General features: G+C 37.0%; 1 protein-coding gene across 1 annotated transcript in view; it reads right to left on the bottom strand.

Moving 5' to 3' along the window:
• Positions 1-19,401, bottom strand: part of COL24A1 (collagen type XXIV alpha 1 chain) — a 145,892-nt gene that overhangs the window by 80,196 nt on the left and 46,295 nt on the right. The window contains exons 14-20 of the mRNA XM_074151798.1: positions 17,983-18,027; positions 13,190-13,243; positions 13,054-13,098; positions 12,598-12,651; positions 11,910-11,963; positions 10,225-10,278; positions 534-587 (exon numbers count right to left, since the gene is read on the bottom strand). Of these exons, the coding sequence (XP_074007899.1) occupies positions 534-587; positions 10,225-10,278; positions 11,910-11,963; positions 12,598-12,651; positions 13,054-13,098; positions 13,190-13,243; positions 17,983-18,027 (360 nt within the window). The remainder of the gene's footprint in view (positions 1-533; positions 588-10,224; positions 10,279-11,909; positions 11,964-12,597; positions 12,652-13,053; positions 13,099-13,189; positions 13,244-17,982; positions 18,028-19,401) is intronic.

Below are 19,401 nucleotides of genomic sequence, written 5' to 3'. Positions count from 1 at the left end.
TCTAAAATATTAGTCTACTAAAGAAGAGAAGCTAAATTAATCTGGCACAGCCCTCCTTTGGTAGATAATTTTAATACATTATTATTATATTTTATCTATTATTCAATCTGGCATGTGAATTTTTACCCTTTTTTTTTTTTCATATCGTTAGCTACTATTTTTTTCAAAATTTGTTTTAAAAGAATACCTGTATTGCTCAGGTGAGATTATAGAGATCTGCATGCATTTGGCATATGTTTTATTTAAATATAGGTGAAATATATGCTACTTTCTTGCTACATGGCATTTTCTCCAAATTTCCTTACACTTAACTTTCTATTACATGCTTCCATCTGACACAGTAATTACCCTCATAACTGCATGGACAGCATTAAATATTAGATTGACTTCCTCCTATAAATACCTAAGACAAAGTATCTGTATTTTGACACTAAGATTATCTTCTCACAATGCTTGTGTCCATCTCTAAGAGCTTTTCTTCAGAGATTTATACTGTTTAGTGTTATTATGAATAAGTTTTCATATAGTCTTACCTTAGGACCTTCAGGGCCATTTAATCCAGGTACACCAATATCTCCTGGAAAACCCTAAAGAAATACATACAAATGATTTACAGACTAGGAATCTTTCCAATGTACTTGTTTTGATTCTGTTCATTCATTTAACAAACCGGAATCACAGAAACAAGAAATAAATTAGTTCTACCATCCCCAAAATGTCAAAATCCATTAAGTTTCCTTGAAATGACTTGGATAAGTGACAGATTTTAGGCAGCTTTTATTAAACTCAATTTAGCAGATGTCAGTACGGATTTCATTCCTCTTAGCATAAGACTTTTTATCCACTAAGCAACGTTTGAAATTAAACCATTGGATTGGTCTTGATGTACAAAAAAAACCCCAACAAAGCAGCTAGCACCAAGTCCTGTACTCATGAATTCAACTATTTTTTTAAAAAAAGCTTAGAGAGCAGCCGAAGCCCATTAATCCTTGGCCGCAATTTAAGGACAAGATCACTGCAAGATTAAGATAAGGGTAGAAAGCCTTTTGCCTCCAAATCAGCAGGTGCTAATCCAGGTCTGGCTGGCAGTAACTGAAGGTCACCAGCATGTAGCATTATTCAGAATAAGCCTTTGTGAAATAGTGTGTGGTATACATCCAGATGTTGGTAAATTAAAAATGAATATGCAAAGGAAATGAATCAACTAGAAGTATCACCATCTGGCCAGTAGGCACTGAGTGGGACACCATGAAGATGCTTCTATGTCAGAGGAATCCAGTGCTACAACTAGATTGCTTTATAAGGAATAAGTGTCTTTAAAGGAAACAAAATGATGCAGCTAACCCTTATGCAATACAGTAGTGAGTTAAATTTCATAAACATCCAGTGAATAAATGTAATCTTTGTATTTGTAGGATAAATAAAGCATTAGTAATTGACTTTTTAGTTAGAACAGGGCTCACTCAGTCACCTGCCAAGACAGTATTTGATTTTATTTTTATAAACTCTTAAATTTCATTAAATCCTGCCTATCTGAAAATAGAAAGACTGCCACTGAAAAGTTCTTCCTCTGAGTGAACTATTTATTACTACATCTGTGCACATCCATCGCTTAACACTAGTAAAAACAAGTTTCCTTCTTCCTTAATAGAAAATCATCACAGATTAAAAATTATAAATATCACCCTTTGCATGCATACTTTTCCAATAATGGAAATGAAAGCATCCTACATGTTCAGAACAATTTAAAGAACACCTCATAAAGAACTTCCAGCATGAAATTCTCTCTGACATTCTTCCATACTAATGCAGGCTAATACATGTCATCATTAAAGCTCCAAAAGACACTTTTTAGGTTCTCTAAGCAGGAAAGAGGTATTTAAAAAAAAAAACAAAACAAAACTCACTAAGTGGATAATAGTTAAGCATACTCTATTCTTCCAGAACAGCTGAGCTTCAAATACAGGTAATAACCTGATAATTTATAATAATTATTCATAATTACTGACGTTAATCACAAAATAACTTACCATAAAGGTAAAGAGAAATCATACTTAAACAAGAAGTTTAAAAGAAAGTATTATTTCACCTTCAACTACCACATTATAATAAAATTTTAAGAGAATTTAGGGCGTCACTGTTCTTACTTGTAGGGCTTTCTTCTTCTGTTTGCTTTCTATAACCTGTTCTTAACAGGATGCAGAGAGACTCATAAGTAGAGACTTAGACAATGGGATGCAAATATTTTTAGGTGTGTTCATATATTAAATAAAAAAATATATAAAAACCAAAATATGAAACAGAACTGTGATTTATTTTTAAAAATCAGGTTTAGCACTTGAATGCTAATAAGTACTAAAGAAAACCACTAAAGAGTAAAAAGGAACTGATCTGAGTTTTCAGAATCAGTGGGACAACCCTAACACACAGCATTTCACAGAACATCAATTTTGCCATAAAGCAGCAACCACTAGTAGAGCTGTGCAACAACTCCAACATGCCTCTAGGTGGCACATCGCATATTATTCACATGTGACCACAGCACCCAGACTGATACCTAAAGTACTCACTTATATCAGCCTAGACTTCTACACAGTCCATAAGAGGATTTTTTAAAAAAATCCTGACTACACTTATGTACTGAAATACACTGAAGAGTTAGGTCAATTCTTTGGAAGTTGCTAACTCATCCTTTCTTAATTTTAAATTTGCTTATTTACAGGCATTAAATAGTTACCAAGGGGTGGATTGTTTTTTATGTCTGTAAATCTTTAACTTTCTAATGTGTGAACAAGTGCTAAATGCTGACACAGAGACAATTTCCCTCATGGCAATAAACATTCCAGAAAACAATCTGTCAGAAAAATGTCTATGTAGACAGATTCTTACACTTTTATAAGGGAATATGTCTACTTTATTTATTTATTCCTGTAAATACTTCTAGAAGGAATTCAGTAAGAACTATGAGCTGTAAGCATTGACAAGCACTATCACAGTTAGAACAATCATGACATTTGGAAACCTTTCCATGTCAGGCAAAGTCTGTGGATGCAAGAGGGCTACTGGTCTGACAGCATCAATACTAGCTATGAATCTAAAAGTTTAAAAAAGTCATCATTTTTGTCTTTGCTGTAAAGCTGGACTTAGTCTTTTTTTTCTTGAGCACTATCACAGAGAAAATACAGATGCTACAGCAGTATTAGAGCACTATTTCCAAGATGGTCTCACATTAATAATCCATGAGATAACTGTAATAATCCAGGACACAGACAGCCACTTAAGACAATTCCAGAAAATGAATGAACCAGAAAGGAATTGTTAAAACACCTCGGATTCAGATTCTGAGCAGTGAAGTGGTATACATTTCTACCTATATCTGAATTTGCCTAGAGTTATTTGGCATCCAGCTCCCTGTGAAGCTACTCTAGATAAAAATTATTCTTCCATAAGTGAATGGCCAGGAGATCAATGTATAGTTTACAGCTGCAATGTAATTTTCAGCAGAGGCTATTCCGAACAAAACATCACTCTATTATGACTTCTACAAAGGAAATGCAAAGTGTAGATTCTTATCTTCCCATCAGCCAGAAGTCGGGCAGCTGGTAGGTTACAAATTATTTTCAAAATCTTGCTGCAGATGTGGCCTTTTGCCAGCAAAGCACTTAGGAGTTCACTCATTTTAATCAGACTAGAGGTGGTGTCAGAAAAACCTGAAGAACCAGCTATCTCAACACAAACGCACTTTAACCTTGCTATGAAATTGTTGCTGTTTGTACTGAACACATTTAAATATAAAATTAACATATTTATTGCTGTAAATTATCTATATAATCTTTAATTAACAAAAAACACAGAGGTGATCAGACTGTTACTATGTCAGGGCACATCTTTTTGTACTAAAGTCAGTGCCTCAGAGGTGAGGGACCTGCAAAAGCTGTTGCTTTTATTTTGTTTTCCTGTGTGGCTGTTAGCATGGAAGCAGAATATCAGAAATGTTTGGAAATTACACTCCATTTCAGAAGGAATTCTCTTACATTTGCAGAATCCCACTCACTCCAAGCTGTTTCCACACATTTGCCAGCATCGCTATTAGTCCCGGACTCTCATATCCTCCTCAGCAGCCCTCAATGGGATCAGGACAGAGTGCTCATGGAAGAGCACCACAGACCAAAAACCTTTCCAGGGACTGTGACAGTCCCTTCAGTTGCCAAGTGTCCCTGCTCCAATATTATTTCATTCAATCACATGCTGCGTTTCATTTGAATGAGAATTTAGAATGAATTATCAGAAGCAATACTGACTGGATGCAGCTACTGAACTTCAACAAGATACCTTATTAGAGCTTTATTACTAATTATTATCAAATTACAAAAGGAAGATTTCTGCATAAAACTACAATGTCTCTAAACTGAGAAAACAAGCTGTAATTTCGTATTCTCAAATAAGGTTTTTATTATTCTTCTGGAAGTATGTGCTATGCAGAGACACAACTGAATTTTTTTAAAAAAAACATCTATTTTTTTCTCCACACAATTTTTGAAATGTTAGTATTCACACAGCTACAGGGCTTTGTTCTTTGCCATTTGCACAACTGTGTGACAGTGTCAATAATGTGCCAAGCAGAATAAAAAAAAAAGATTTGAAATGAGCTCTGTTCTGTGTGCACTGATCTAGCCAAAGTTTAATGCCAGCATTTTTAAAAGGCAGAGACAAAACTTTTTTTTTTTTCCTACAAACCTTCAATTCAGATTTTGGAAAGGGTGGAGGAAGGAATCTAACAGTACAAATTACAACCATACAATTGCAATTCGTCAGAGAGCAGAAAAAAGGGCAATCATGGATTATAGCAGACAATACAGGAAAGCTTTGCAATTTACTGTTGCTAAGATGTCGGTAAAATGATGCTGATGTTGTTTTGTGCTTCTGTCTAATTGCACATGGCAGATCTGCTCAGCCATGCTCACTGAAACACTAGTGATTGATTTTCTTGTGAGAGACTTAAAGTCACCAGTTTTCCAAATGTGATGCGTCTGTGATCATCTCTTAAAGCCAACTAGTGCATCTACATACTATACATAACACACTGGAATCATTGTCCTTACAACAAATAGTATCTAGTATAGTCCACTTTACAGAATGAGCAAGGCCCTACACCAACCCTTCAAAACATGTCCTTCACAGACCTGCTTGGCTGCTTGATGGTCAAGAAGGTGGCTGGTGATTCACTTGACTGACCAGCACAGCAGCACTGGCCACGAGTCAACATATTAAGAACCAAGTCTTGAAGCATTCTGTAAGTCTACAGTGTGAAAAATTTAGAGCTTTGGTATGAACTTCAGTGCAGATCCACTCCAAGGATCAGATAGGATTTCCAGAGGGAGCTTGGCACAGTTTGGTTGGAGCTATACTTGCTGTTTAACTCTTTTAACAGTCTCCCTGTCTGCCCTGAAGACGTCCAGTAGTCAACCCATGAGTTGCACTACGGAAGAGGTGGTCTGTTGGGCAATCACGGCTCAGGGAGACCTTATCCACCTGATCAGTTACTTTCACAAGACTCAGAAATCAAGCCAGTCATTCAACACCAACAGCTACTTTGTGGAACTTTCCAATACATATAACAATGCTAAGCAGAGAGATGTATATTTTAAAGTTTTGTTCTGACTTATGGTGAAAACAAGCATCAAATGTGGGCATTTCATAAGGGATACAAATAATACATTATGTAATTATTTCAAAATATTCAGGCTCGGCTTTATGTTAGAAGCCCTCCAATAAGAGCTAAATGACTAAGGTCTGAGGAACAGGTCTTCTTTTCAGCCATGCTTCTAATGAAGTAAGTGACAGTGAGGTTAGGCAAAGCCTGACTACAGAAGAAAGCCATCAGGAACACCTTTGAGCATTTTCAAAATCAAGTATTCCTAACTTTAAACCTTAGAAAAGAGACTAGTGAGTCTAGAAAAGAGTCAGTGAAATAATCCTTGTAAAAGAGGAAGTCTGTTCTTTTGCAGGAGGATTATTTCACTGTACGTTGCTTCTATGCTGCTAACAACTGTGTGCCCATAGGGATCAGATCACATCTAGACTAAGGCCAGACCAAAAAAGTAAGGCACAAATTTCAAATTTACTTGCAAGACTACTATTTCTTCTAAGATCGACACCAAAACCCAAGAGCCAAAGCAGCGCAGGTATTTAAAATCAAATAAAAAACATTTAAATATTAGCTTGGCTTACTCTGGGTAGATTCAGAATGTTAGGAGTTAAATAATGCCCTGGTAAAGCAACTTAAATCAAGTGTTGTTTATCTGCATGTCCCTTCTTTTCTAGTGTAGTCTCACCACAGCTCTGCCTGAAAAAGGAAAATCTCCAAGACAACAAATTCTACGCAAAGAACCTATGAAGGTCTGTGGAAACAGATTAGGACCTAACAGGCACAGGCTGAACTATCATAACCACTCTGAAGAAAACATAAAACACAGGAGGGTTACATGAACGCGGATTGTTCAACATTATTAAAAAGTCAAGGTAAATTGAATGTTTCTGCAAAAGTAATACTTATTTCTTGAAAAAAAAGATCAGAAAGATGTACTTATGTCAAATAAATTTATGAAAGGACCATTCAAAGATTCTGTGCAAAGGCAAGCAGAAATTATAAGCAATTCTACAACAAGAACAGTTCGTCACACGTATGTCAGAACATGCAGTTAATTCAGCTACAAAATTGTCTTTATTTCTATATTACCTTCAAGCCATTTACATGCAAGTTATTTGATGCACTATTGAAAAAGAAGGCTGTTATCATTGCACTTGAGTCATTGGTTGCACAACCTCAAAACATCATGTGATAAAATATGCATTAAAAATAAGCTTTTTTTCTAAATGAACAACTCAAAGCAGCCAGTGATTCACTTATAAAATATGTGCCTTTATGACTGTTTACTATTATTTGAATGTATCCTTTTCCTTTGTAATGCTATTGCCGTGAGCATGAAACATACCAGCTGAATCCCATACAAGTACCTTCCTGAAAGAATAAACTAACAACTTGAGATCAAAATACTGTACAGATGAAGAAAGTTCTATTGAAGATAATGACTAATGCTCCCTCTGCTCCAGATGAAACCTATTTATAATACTCAGAGCACATCTGAAGGAAACTAACACCCTCATTCTTGGGGGATAATTAAATGTGATTCGTAGAGTGAAATTTAACTATAAAATATTCTGAATACATGTGGAAGCCTGTTAAAACCTTGTCTAAGTACATTCACACTAACAATAAGCATTACATACTTCATTGTACACAGTAAACACAGGCATTGTGGGTTAAAGCAGTCAGACCAGCACTTTCCAGTTGTCATATCAATAAAATAAAGCTCTCTAGAAAGTTGGAATTTTGGCTCTTCATTTTTAGATGCATGACAAAGCAGGAAAATGTGTAAAATGATAAAGAATATGGTCCATGAAGTGCTCACTAAAGATATCCAGTGCTTTGTGAGCAGCACGCACTCAGGCATGCGACAGACCTTGGCTCTGCGGCAACATACCCAGAAGAGAATTTGGCTTGACACTGCAGGACTACTGCACTGCAAAAAAAAAAATGCACTTGGCAGCCAACCCCTGTACGGCCGCCCAGAGAGCGAACACAAGACCTTAGTCCTTCTTTCTACTCGCTCCTGCTCATCAGCACTGCAGTTCTCAAATGGACCCTGACTATGAGTGTGTGGCCTATTTCAATTCTCATCTGCTGTACCTAGGCTGCACAGCTGCAGAGGAAAGATTTAGGAAGCAATCCAGTGATGACCTGCATATAAAAAGCCAAAAACCTGGGAGGATGAATGAAGCCTGCCAGGTCTGCTCCCACTGCTCTGTACAGAGATAACTATGGACTTCAGCTGCTGTAGGGCCTGATTCACAGCAGTTTATACTGGAAGAAAATTAGAGATATGACTGCTTATTCTTTATACTGGAAATGAAATACATACTCAAATGTGTAATTGGAAAGACCAAAGGATCTCCAGTTACTTATTTCACATGTACCCAAAACAAGCTTGAACCTGGGGACAGGGCACATTTATAAATCCCACTGTCTTGGACAAAAGGGGAGAGACATAGTTTGAAGTAGGATCTGACACGTTCTACCACTGGGCAGACACAGCCTTACTCCTCCTGCTCACAGCAATGTCCCTGCTCATAGCAATGTTATTGGAACAAATTCCAACATAGGCTTCTTTCTTTTTTCTTTTTTTTTAATAAAATCTTTCCTAAAGGGCATGTGGTATGGGTTGTCATGTCCATACCAAATTCAAAGTACTCCCCTTGTAAGAAACTAATTCATCACATTCTGCTGTTTCCAGAAGCATCAAGGGGAACATGCAGTATAGGATGCAATGTCTGTTTTCTACATGGGGTCACAGGAAGTCTGACCGTTCAGATAATGAAGCAGGAACATGGAAAGCACCCCTGACCAACCTGTTAGCTGTCTGGTTTTGGAAGAAAAGACATGATTAGACAGACGACAGTAGGCTTTTCATGTAGGAAAATCTGTAGTAACTGCTCATACTTCATATATCCAGTTGTGTCTAAATAGCTTCTGGCAACAACAACTAGCTTATTTTTATAAGACAAAGTAACAGGCAGAGTAAGATACAATTAAGCTGTTTTTTAAAATTCCTTTTATTATAGCGCTTATAGAATTTCCAATTTGTTCAAGATCCTGGTATACTGCTGTCCTGCCTGCCTTCCATTTCTGCTGTTTTGCCCTATGGTTACCATGTTTTTATGAAGTAAAGAAGGCAAAACAACTTTTACTTTATTTGCATCTGTCTTGAGTGACTAAAGTTAAGAGAAACATTGCTTTGTAGTTTTAAACCTGACATTTTGTGGACAATTATTCAAAGAAAAATACCTGGACCTTTACTTATCTAACATAAAGCACTTTATTTGCCTTCTAATGACTGTAGTAGTTCTGCACCCCTAAGCAAAAGGAAATGCTGAGCTTTTCAGAAAGGAAGTTCTCTTGTCTGTATCTGCCCTGAGGGTACTAACCCTGGATGACAAATTTCTCCCCAGGCCCAAAGTGCCTGGGTTGGAATAAGGAACTGTGAAGGATGACCAGGATAGGCATCATGGTCACCAGACACAGACTTCAAGACAAACAATTTGATATTAACCTGCCACAGGTCTCCCTTGCTGGAAGATATACAAGAAGAGATGATGCAAGGATCTCAGTGAAGAGGCTAACAAAATCTAAAATCCTAAACCACAGAGGGAGGCAGCTGTAGGCAGCTTGCACAGGCTTTTGTGCCTTTTTCATTCTAACTGATGGGCAAGAAAATATTCACTCCCCACTGACTGACAAATATTGGCTTATTCTGAAAAGACCACCTTGTGTTGCTACAACACATTTCTCAGTGAATTTTCTCTTAATGAGGGCTCATCTCCAATAAGAAAGTGTGCTCTTTAGGACTGAGAGGAGCTATAGCAACAATAGTAGTAAAACTCAATTTTTGTTCTTTGAGGATCATCTGTTGGAAGAGGCTGATTAAAAGGAAAAATCTGCATTTTTTTTGCTTTCATCTCTCCAGCCAATATATGTGTGTCTGTATATGCTTATATCTTTCCTTAACAGTCCACAGCATTTTTTCCTATAGCTCATGGTATAAATGCCAAAAAGCACGAAAATTGAACAACTCAGAGACTGGCTTACTTTCTGTGTAGAATTCCATAGTACTATACAGTTCTTAGGTAACTGCACTGCTAAATTCAAGTGCTTGGCAACGCTTCTTATGTAACTGGTGTTTATTCTTTGCATTCATTGCAAATAATGCTATTTTGTAAGAGACAAATATGCAACCAGGCTTGAAAAATCCCATTTCTAAACATGCTGTAGAATTCATGAATGGAAGTGTGCCTGAGAACCCACAAGAGCCTCATTCGAGGTTTAATCCATTACACATAGATTCAAAAGAGAGCAAATACTAATCACATCACCAAATGAGGAACTACTTTGTATTCAAAGATCTTGTATATTAATATTTTGCATTAAAAGTGCTAGTATTTTTGTACGTTACGGAGGAGAATGAATTCATTGGATACGACTGAATAAAACGTATTTTCTAATTCAACTAAGACAATAATCTTTTGTGAAGCAAACCCATTTATCTCTGATTTTTGTAATTTAGAACTAAATGACGTTCAATTTACCTCTATCAAGCAATTTCTTACCTCTGGTCCTGGAGGACCCAGTGGTCCATGGGATCCAGGATCTCCAATTTTCCCCTTAAAAAAAAAATACAAACAGATTTTTGATGATAATTTATTTTTTTAACAACACACCATTATGAAGATTTTAAAAACATTTATCAAAAAGAAACCCAAGTGTTGAGATGACTTTTCCACTAAATAGGAAATTTTATAACTGCCTCTCTTTGGATTCAATTAAGACTAGTTCTTCTTCATATCTCTTTGAAGTCACAACAAAAAATGCAAATTAGCCTTAGTCAAATAAAATGTGAGTTTTGGTATAGTCCAAGTAGTCATATAAAAAACCCCCTTGGAATATGTAACTGTTTTCACAATAAAAACTACATATTATTTAAAAGTCCAGGATGTATGGATATTGGTTTACACACTTACCTATATAGTTTAAGTATCCAATCATGGTGAAAGAAATGGCAGTTTTGTGATTAATAATAGTGAAATTAGGTCCTATCCACATGTTACAGTGACTTCATTATATACAAATACTGACGTACCTAAAAACTGACCCAATATTTCTCTAAATTATATATGTTCTTCCACATTTCTAAAAGTTTACTGCTGCTGCTGCAGCCATAACTAGGTGTTCCTTGAGCAAAATGAAAACCTGACCTGAAAAAATCTTTTTTTAATTATTAAATTATTTTATTGTAAACATATTCTACAAAGTTAAACACTGTATTACTTGCAGGATTTGGGTCTCATATCTTAACATCAGTCAAGAGGTTGGTCACATTCAGTTTGTGCTGAAAATTCACAACTGTTCAGGAATGGGCTAATTCACATGCCTATCTTTAAATGAAAATGCGTATATCTTTAAAGGCAAAAAGGCCAAGTTTTCCCATCTATGCTTAAGCAAAATTGTGCAAGTTTTTTTCAGGATTAATGTTTATATTATAAGTTCTCTGGGACAAAGAAAGTATTTTTATTGAGTTTAAGGGTATATGATGTTTGTGAGGTCTAAGTAGGTTTATCAGATAGTGGCTTGATTGCACATGAGAAAAACTGAGACTAGAATGATTAATTCTTTAACAGCTTTAAGTATTGGCAGCTTTTATTTATACACCAAAAAGAGGCAGATAGTGCTAAGAGCAGGTGAGGAAAAAGCCAGGTAACCCTGTGCAATGCCGTTTCTGCCTCAACATTTGCAAACCAAACAGAAGTGGCAGCACTGCATAGATGCCTTTAAAATTGCTTAAAAAAATCAGAAAATACTGGAATTCATGACTACCCCCCCCATCCCTCTGAGAAATGACTGGCAATTATTAATGAGATTTCCCACACTCTCTCCAAATCCTCCAAGCCCAAATGGTCATCTTGGCAGCTTCCAAAGCCCTCAGTGGACTTGTTTCAAACACTACCAACATGTCTGTTCCCCCCCAAAGTGACTGCCACAGAATACCTAATATACTACACACTCCTGTTTTAAAATCTGACACATATACTGATCTAATAAAATCTCACGTTAGGATCTGATTCACTCACTAAGCAGTCATGAGAAATAAAAGCAGCTTAGACCTTATTCTTTTTGCATTTTGAATTAGGCAGCTTCTAGAGCGTTACATGCAGTGTGAATGTAAGGTACAAAAGAAGTATCAAATATGACAGCGCCTAGTGATCTATTGAAAGCAAAAATCAATGTGTAAACTTACTGGGGGTCCTGGCTTCCCTCTGATCCCTGGGGGTCCTGGTAAACCAAGAGCACCCTGAAAAAAAGAAAGTTATTAAATACACACGAAAATGTATTGTTGTGTTATGTTAGAAGCAACAGATTGCTACACTTTGCCACCTGAAACAGGCTTTGAAATAGTTCTGTGGGATAAGAAATGTCTTCTAAAATTCAATTTCAATCAAAAGAGTTCTCAACAGGATGTGCTATTTCAGTGACTTCTGATGTACAAGCCAAATAGGAAAGAAGATACTTTTTTATCTCAGTTTCATGATATGAAGGAGCATACCAGACCACGTGCTACTGCTAACCACAGTTGGTCCAGGTGAGCTGCAGATGAACCCAAGGTTCAAAGGAAAAATATCTTTTACAACAGTTTCTTAGCAAGTTTCATATCATACCATGATTCTGTTCTTGTTTGATGCATCTCTGAACACATGGCAGCCAGAATTCTGCCTATGCCCTTTACTCATCTTTGTTCACTACTTTCCAGAACTAAGTTTTAATTAGCACAGCATTTCTTAAAAATATATTAATTCAGTGGTATACAGTAACTTTCACGACTGCATTCTACTTTTATGCAACTGACCTGTTGCATTTTAAGAGACTCAGAAGCCTGACGAAGTAGCTGAAATTGGACAATTTTGTAAAACACTGCAATTATAAATTACCTTGTCTCCTGGGTACCCCTGGTCTCCCGGCTCTCCTGCAAGGCCATGTTCACCCTAAACAACATATTATTTTATACAGACTTAATGTATGTAGCTTAAAATGAGGTAGTTATGAGAATTAGGGAATGAGAAAGATGAATTTAATATTTAGTATTTAAAATTAACACAGATCTTTGAACGACAATGCAAGATATCGCAATGAAGCACCCCCTTAGGAAACCCTAGACACAGCACTGGATATTGTTATGCCAGTAGTAAGCGCTCTGTCCATAAGCAAGTTTGTCTAAAGTACCAGATTGTGAGACTGAAGCAATTTTAAAAAATAAAAGTCAGAAGAGAAAATAAACTGAAAGGAAAAATGGAAGGCTTTGTCAAGTACATTATTTTGCTCAATAATTAATGAAAGGAATCTGAAAGAACTATGTAACTCTAAGATAATGGAAATATTTAAATCACCTTATCACCTTTCATTCCAGGCTGTCCCACACTCCCTGGGAGACCCTATTAAAATGAAGAAACCAAAAATCCAATGTTTGTCTATAATTTGGAAAGCAGCATAGGCACTGGGCTGTGAGATCGTTTAGCATCATACCATGGGCCCCGGAATTCCTGATGGTCCACTTGGTCCTGCTGGCCCAATGCCTCCCTATGAGACAGCAAGAAAGGTGACTGCATTAAGCATTTGATGAAATGGAGTAACTTAAAGACTGGCAACAGAATGTGGCATTTGCTGCACCACAGAGAGAAACCAAAATCTTTTTCAGGCTAATTTCTTGGGGGAAGAAAGTACCCATATTATAAGCCTTTACAGTTCCCAACCATATCAGCAGAAACACAAGGAACTGAACTTCCCTCTTCTCCTGTAGACTATGTATTCAAGAAGATAACAGTGCATTAGGCAATGCAGAATAAAGAAGCTTTCTTTTGTACTGCAGCTGCACATTCGGTGGCTATTCCCTCTGTCCTCAGGGTTACATGACAGCACTACTCTGTAAGCATCAAATTTGGCTTAAAGGAATTATTCTACCATAAGTAGTGCCATAAAAAGTGACTTTTACTAGGTTTTCTTCTCTCTCACTGACTTCTACAAGTTAAAAAAAAAAGAGATGAGATTCTTCCAAAATACCAAGTGAGCAAACTTAACCTAAGTTCTTATGGGCATGCTAACTTTTTCTGTTCTCATGTACCTTTCAAAGCCCTTACTTAATCTCTCCTTTTGGAGAGTTTTATGACTTGTAAAAGAAAAGTGAACCAGAAATGAATAAAACTAAGAATTGTAAAAGATTAACACAGCAACAGCAATAATATTAATGAAAGATGATGAGCTAAATATAAGAAATGATTTAGCAATAGCTAAAACTATACAACAGAGGGAAAAGTCTACCTACTTCCTGCCTATTCTACATCTGGAAAAAAGGCAGTGTTACACCTCTGTGGCTGTGCAAGACTTCAGCTACAAATATGAATACAGAAATCTTTTGTCACTTGCTGAGAGTGACATGGAAAAATGAGATGGACACCTATTGATTTCTAGTTCAGCACACATTCATTATTCTCTGGAGACTCTTTCAGCAATGTTAGCAAAAACGTTCTTCTGCAACCATCATCAGACTCAAGGCTCACTGAAGAAAAAGGAAGACTGATGACAGTGTCTCAATGATGCTTGTTAAAGCTCCCAGGAAAATTGCCACTCTATATTGCTTTAGCTTTCCATGACTGCTTAAATGGTACATTCTATCATGTTAGCTGACGCCAAGATAAATTGTTTACATTGCTGTCTCTTACTTGTGCTATATATTCTAGTTCAGCAAGGCATTTCTGTATTAATGATGCTGTACTTATGGTAACAATAGCATTGATTGAAAAATCACAGAGAGATACTGAGCTGGGAAATTCATCGCACAAAAGCAATGGGAAGAAGTTCCAAAACAGCTTTACAAATTTCTGGTTGATGAAATTCCTGTCACAGTCTTCAGAGATATTGGGTGACCTAATTAACAGCAAAGAACTGGAACTACACAAAAATAAAACTGAAAAATGATCTCACTGATAAAAAAAAGGGTTGAATTAGTAAGTCAATTTTTTAAATCATCCCCCATCTGCAACAGCCTTGCTAAATGGTAGCACATGCTTATTGGTTGGCCAAAATTTGCTGATAGATAGAAAACAAAAATTACTTCAGCTACATAAAGCATGCCTTTTCCACTATTTCTATGGGACAGGTGAAAGTAAGACCAAATTACTTTTACCCATCAAAAAGGTAAGATAACAGAAAAGGAAAACTAATGTGTCCTGGTATTAGGTGGTGGGTTGTTTTTTTTAAGGAAAAAAATGTAAAAAGAAAAGCTAGCTCTGATAACTGTAGTCATAAATTTTCTGAAAGTCTTCATCATATTAAAACTCATGTCCTTGCAAATCTTGAGAGACTGACTGCTCAGCCAGCTAAAACTCCGAACTTGGCAACAACTCCGTATATTGAAAAAATCACAGAAGGAAGGAATTATTGGACTCGGATTGCTGATGCTGCTCACTTTGCCGTTTGTTCTCATGAACAAATACAAAATTGTAATTAGCTCTTGACACTGCATACAGCTGGGCTGGACAAGCTACTTGAATTAATGCTGTTGGTTTCTGCCAGAATAATATATTTAATCTCATGTTCAATATTGCATCTTGTAATCGTATAATGTGTTATAACTAAGTATTTTAGAACAAACATCGAGGTCTCTAGTTCTTCACTCAGTTTTGGATGACCACTAGCGTCTGCTGAATAAGGGCCATGTGAAAACAGAGGCCAGGGAGAGGCCAGGCTCTCCAAACCCATTTGGAGAGCAGGTGTGGCCAAGGAACAGGGCTGCACCACACAAGCTGTACTTGGGGATGCCGGGGTCACCTGATGTTCCCCTGCGGTCTTGGTGAAACTCTGCTACAGTTCAAAGAGTGCAACGATCCTTCATAAAGAAACCCTGGAACAAAGCACAGCTTTTCCAATTATCTTACTGACTGGGAAAGTGGGTACTAGAATAACTAATATGATGTAATGCAGAGACACAGAGGAGTGTATAATTTTAGTGATGATGCCTATACACTGTGTTAGTATCCACAAAAGACTCGTGCCAACTAGATACTGAAGTCCTCTTTAGCAGTGTTCTGACCTTATTTTAAAACCTCAACTAGATGCTTTGGAAGCTTCCAAAGGGTGTTCAGAAATCTGGAGGAAATGTTGCTGGGCCATTTTCCTCAACTGCAAAATCTCACTGTACCAGAAAGGTCTTATCAACCATGGTGAGTTAACTGCCCCTGAGTGGCAATGCTAACGGGAATTGGCTAAATAAAAGAAGATACCTTTAAAAACACCCTAATATACCCGTAAGACCTATTAAGCTGGCAGAAGAATGTACAATGACTCTACCTTTATGGAGCCGCATTTCTACATCACAAGCACTTGTGCATACATTTTTGTACACACATTTGTCATCCCAAGCACTAAACCCCATTAAGACCAGAAGCTCATTTGCAAAATTATTTCTGCCTCCAAAAATGTCATTGTTTTTCAGCATATATATATACATTTCAGCTACAAACACACAAGTGTACGGATCAAAGGAGCTCTCTGCTCCATAGAAGACTCCCAATTACTTGCAGTCAAACGGAGCTGCAGCAGATGATGTAAAGTTTCCAACAGTTCTGGACATCAAATTCTAATTCCAACAAAAGATGTGAATATCAGCACACTCCCTGCAAAACTCTTGTTCCAAATTGTCACATTGTGAAACTAAAAACTATACACAAGAAGAATTAGCTTAGTAATTGTACATAATGAAGAAAGAAATGTCAGTTTCTATCCTTTATTTTGTCGTTACTTTGAATACAAATTATGCAGAGCACATGGGAACATAATCAATGCTTTTTTACACAGCTGGAACTGTACAAAAGAGTCCAACATATAAATGAGAGATGACAGGCCACTCAAATGGAGTTCACAGGCAAAACAATTATTGATTTCATGCTGGTCAAAATCTAAAAATGCCATAATTTTTTTTTTTTCAAGAAATAGCTCTCATTATGGTTATATTTCAGCTATGTACAAGTGGCAAAGGTTTTGGTCTGGTGATTGAAAATAATTTCTGTGTATCACAAAAAAATTACTAACACTCAGTCTTTCTGTGTAAGTGACTGCAATGCAGCAACAAAGCAAAAGGAGCTTTGACCATGTAAACATTTACACTCATGAATTTTAGGAAGGACTAAACTACTAAGGTTTAGTCAAGATAATCAGAAACAGTATCTTTTTAGAAGTGATATACAGTAGGCTTTTTTAAAAACCTCAGATACATTTTCACAATGATCGAAGTCCTTGAGATAAAATTCCAAAGACGGGCATGTAAGAAAGAAAAGCAAACGATAATTCAAAGCAAATTCTCAAGAGTGCAACCTCTAGTCTCACGAGTGGTTCAATTGGCTCAAATATGTCAATTGACAAAAACACAATGAGTCATGTTTGCAGCATGATGAAGGCTGGAAGCCACAGAGGTTCCTTGGTCAAGCCTGTGTGTCTTCACTAACGCAATGCCATTACAATCCCAATCAGGCAGCAAGAGACAATTTATAGCAATATTTTTTGTTATTAACATATAATTAGAAAGATAATAATAATGGAACTCAACTGTCATACTTCAAAGGAAAAGTTAGATGACCATAGTGTAAACACACTATTTTCTCCCACGTTATGAGCTATGAACACGGCTGGGTAGCCAGACTTGATTGAGCCAACATCAAGAATCAAATCCAGGTCCATTATTAGCAAACACATGAATTACTTAAAATAAGGGAGTAAGGCTACACGGTATAAAAATATCACTCTTTCCTGCCTCCTGTAGGACACAATCATGTCACAGACCTTCTCTGGCACAACTGCATTTATATAACTATTGCTTGCAACTCCATAATGAGAAACACAAAATTATTCTAAAAACATGAAAAAAATTTTGAATATGATACTGTATACAAGATAAAGTAATTCTGCTTCGGAATTAATTCTGCTTAGAATTTGGAAGCCATATACAGGAATGAATGGGGGCTGTGGATGTTAAAATGTGTGTAAGTACTGCACTTTTTCAAAAAGTAACACTGGCTTTAGGGGTATTTCAAATAAAAAACCCACACACACCAGATCAGAAATAAGCATACAAATCCAAACCCAGTATAGAAGTACTCCATGCCAGCAATATGAAGAGCAGTTTTGTAGAGTGATTTTAATTAATATCATAACTAAAACAAAATCTGTTTACATCTCTGGATTCTTATATTTGTTTTTATTATTTCACAAACATACAAGACAAATAGTCTAATGAAGCCACATCAAAGTAATAAAAGTGTACTCACTCTTAGTCCTGGAAATCCAGGAGGACCAACACCACCAACAATTCCCTTCAAAGAAAATGAATTTTAGATTATCTGAATTTCATCATTTAAAGAAAATTCCCTGTGATAAGATAAACAGAAGTGATCTGCAAAGCAAGTCAGCTGGGATTTTTATAGAGAGTTCCTGAAGAATGGCAGCTTATCACTGTATAGTGGAACATGCTTATTAAAATCCCTGATTGTGGAATTAGATCTCAAGATACTTGTATCATGAAATCATTTCTGAATATGAGATCTGTTACCATGATATTTAGAGTGGGAAGAAGAAAAAAGAATTTTTTTGGTGTGGAAAAGAAACCCACAAGAATTTATTAAGATTTCTTTAAAAGATAAATAGAATACCAGCTCAGTTCACAGAATTAAAGGCTACAGTCTCTTTATGAAAAATCATTTCTTGATACAAACTACAGTACTATACTTTTGTAGAAGTAACAAATAGAATAGAAGTAACAAATTCAACAGTACTCTACTGTTGCACTGAAGTTTAATTCAGCAGAGGCTAGAATTCCAAACACCATGGAAATCAGTTGCCAAGTATCTTTTCCCTGTATGAAAGGGGCACTGTAGCCCTCCAGGTCAGCATGCTTTGTACAAGCCGTCCCAACACCTGGGACCTGCTACTCCATGGATATCATAGATATGGTTCACTGCAGCCCATTGGCACCCATAGTGAAGGATTTTCATGCAAGCAAATCTGAACCCATTCTGAAGACATCCAACAGGGCATGGCTTCTGGGCATGGCACAGAGGACACCTTCGTGCTCTCCTCCCTCCTCTGGTGCCTACACACCACCTTCAACCTGCTTTAAACTAACCACGTTTGGTTAGGGGATTTTGAATGCTCTAGCAACATCCTCCAAAGCAGACTGAAATCCTCAGAGAACTGAGAGGGTGTTGTGGAAATGAAAGATGGCATTACTCTGTTAAGCAGAAGAAATTAGGCATGGAGACAAATGTCATTAGTGTCAAGTCAGCACATGGGAAGAAATGTCTTCCCTTCAAGTTCCTGCCACCACAGGCCTCCCAGGCAGCTCCTGCTCTCCACTGCCAGCTCATGAACAGGCTCTGTAAATATCCCATTAGCATTACAGCCCCCTGCAGCTGCAGCTCTGGCCCCTTGCCTGAACAAGCCCTGCAGGGTGAGTTTTGGGGGAGGAGGTGAGAGGGGTTGCTGCCTGTCTGAGAAGGCAGTAAGATCAGCAGCTGTCTTGGCAGATTAGAAGAAACTCGTTCACAAATGCTTGCGCTAAAACAGGCTTCTTTGTAAAGTGCAAGTCTGTAATTTCAGATCCAGGCTTTCTGAGCTTGTTTCTATTAAAGTACTGTTGTTCTGCAGAACTTGTGGAAAGACAATATCTGCTTTATCAGGAATGGAGGGAG

Source organism: Numenius arquata, chromosome 8 (assembly GCF_964106895.1).
Source record: "Numenius arquata chromosome 8, bNumArq3.hap1.1, whole genome shotgun sequence".
NCBI classification, from domain to species: domain Eukaryota; kingdom Metazoa; phylum Chordata; class Aves; order Charadriiformes; family Scolopacidae; genus Numenius; species Numenius arquata.
Note: the sequence above shows the minus strand (reverse complement) of the source record. Positions and strands in the feature narration are given on the sequence as shown.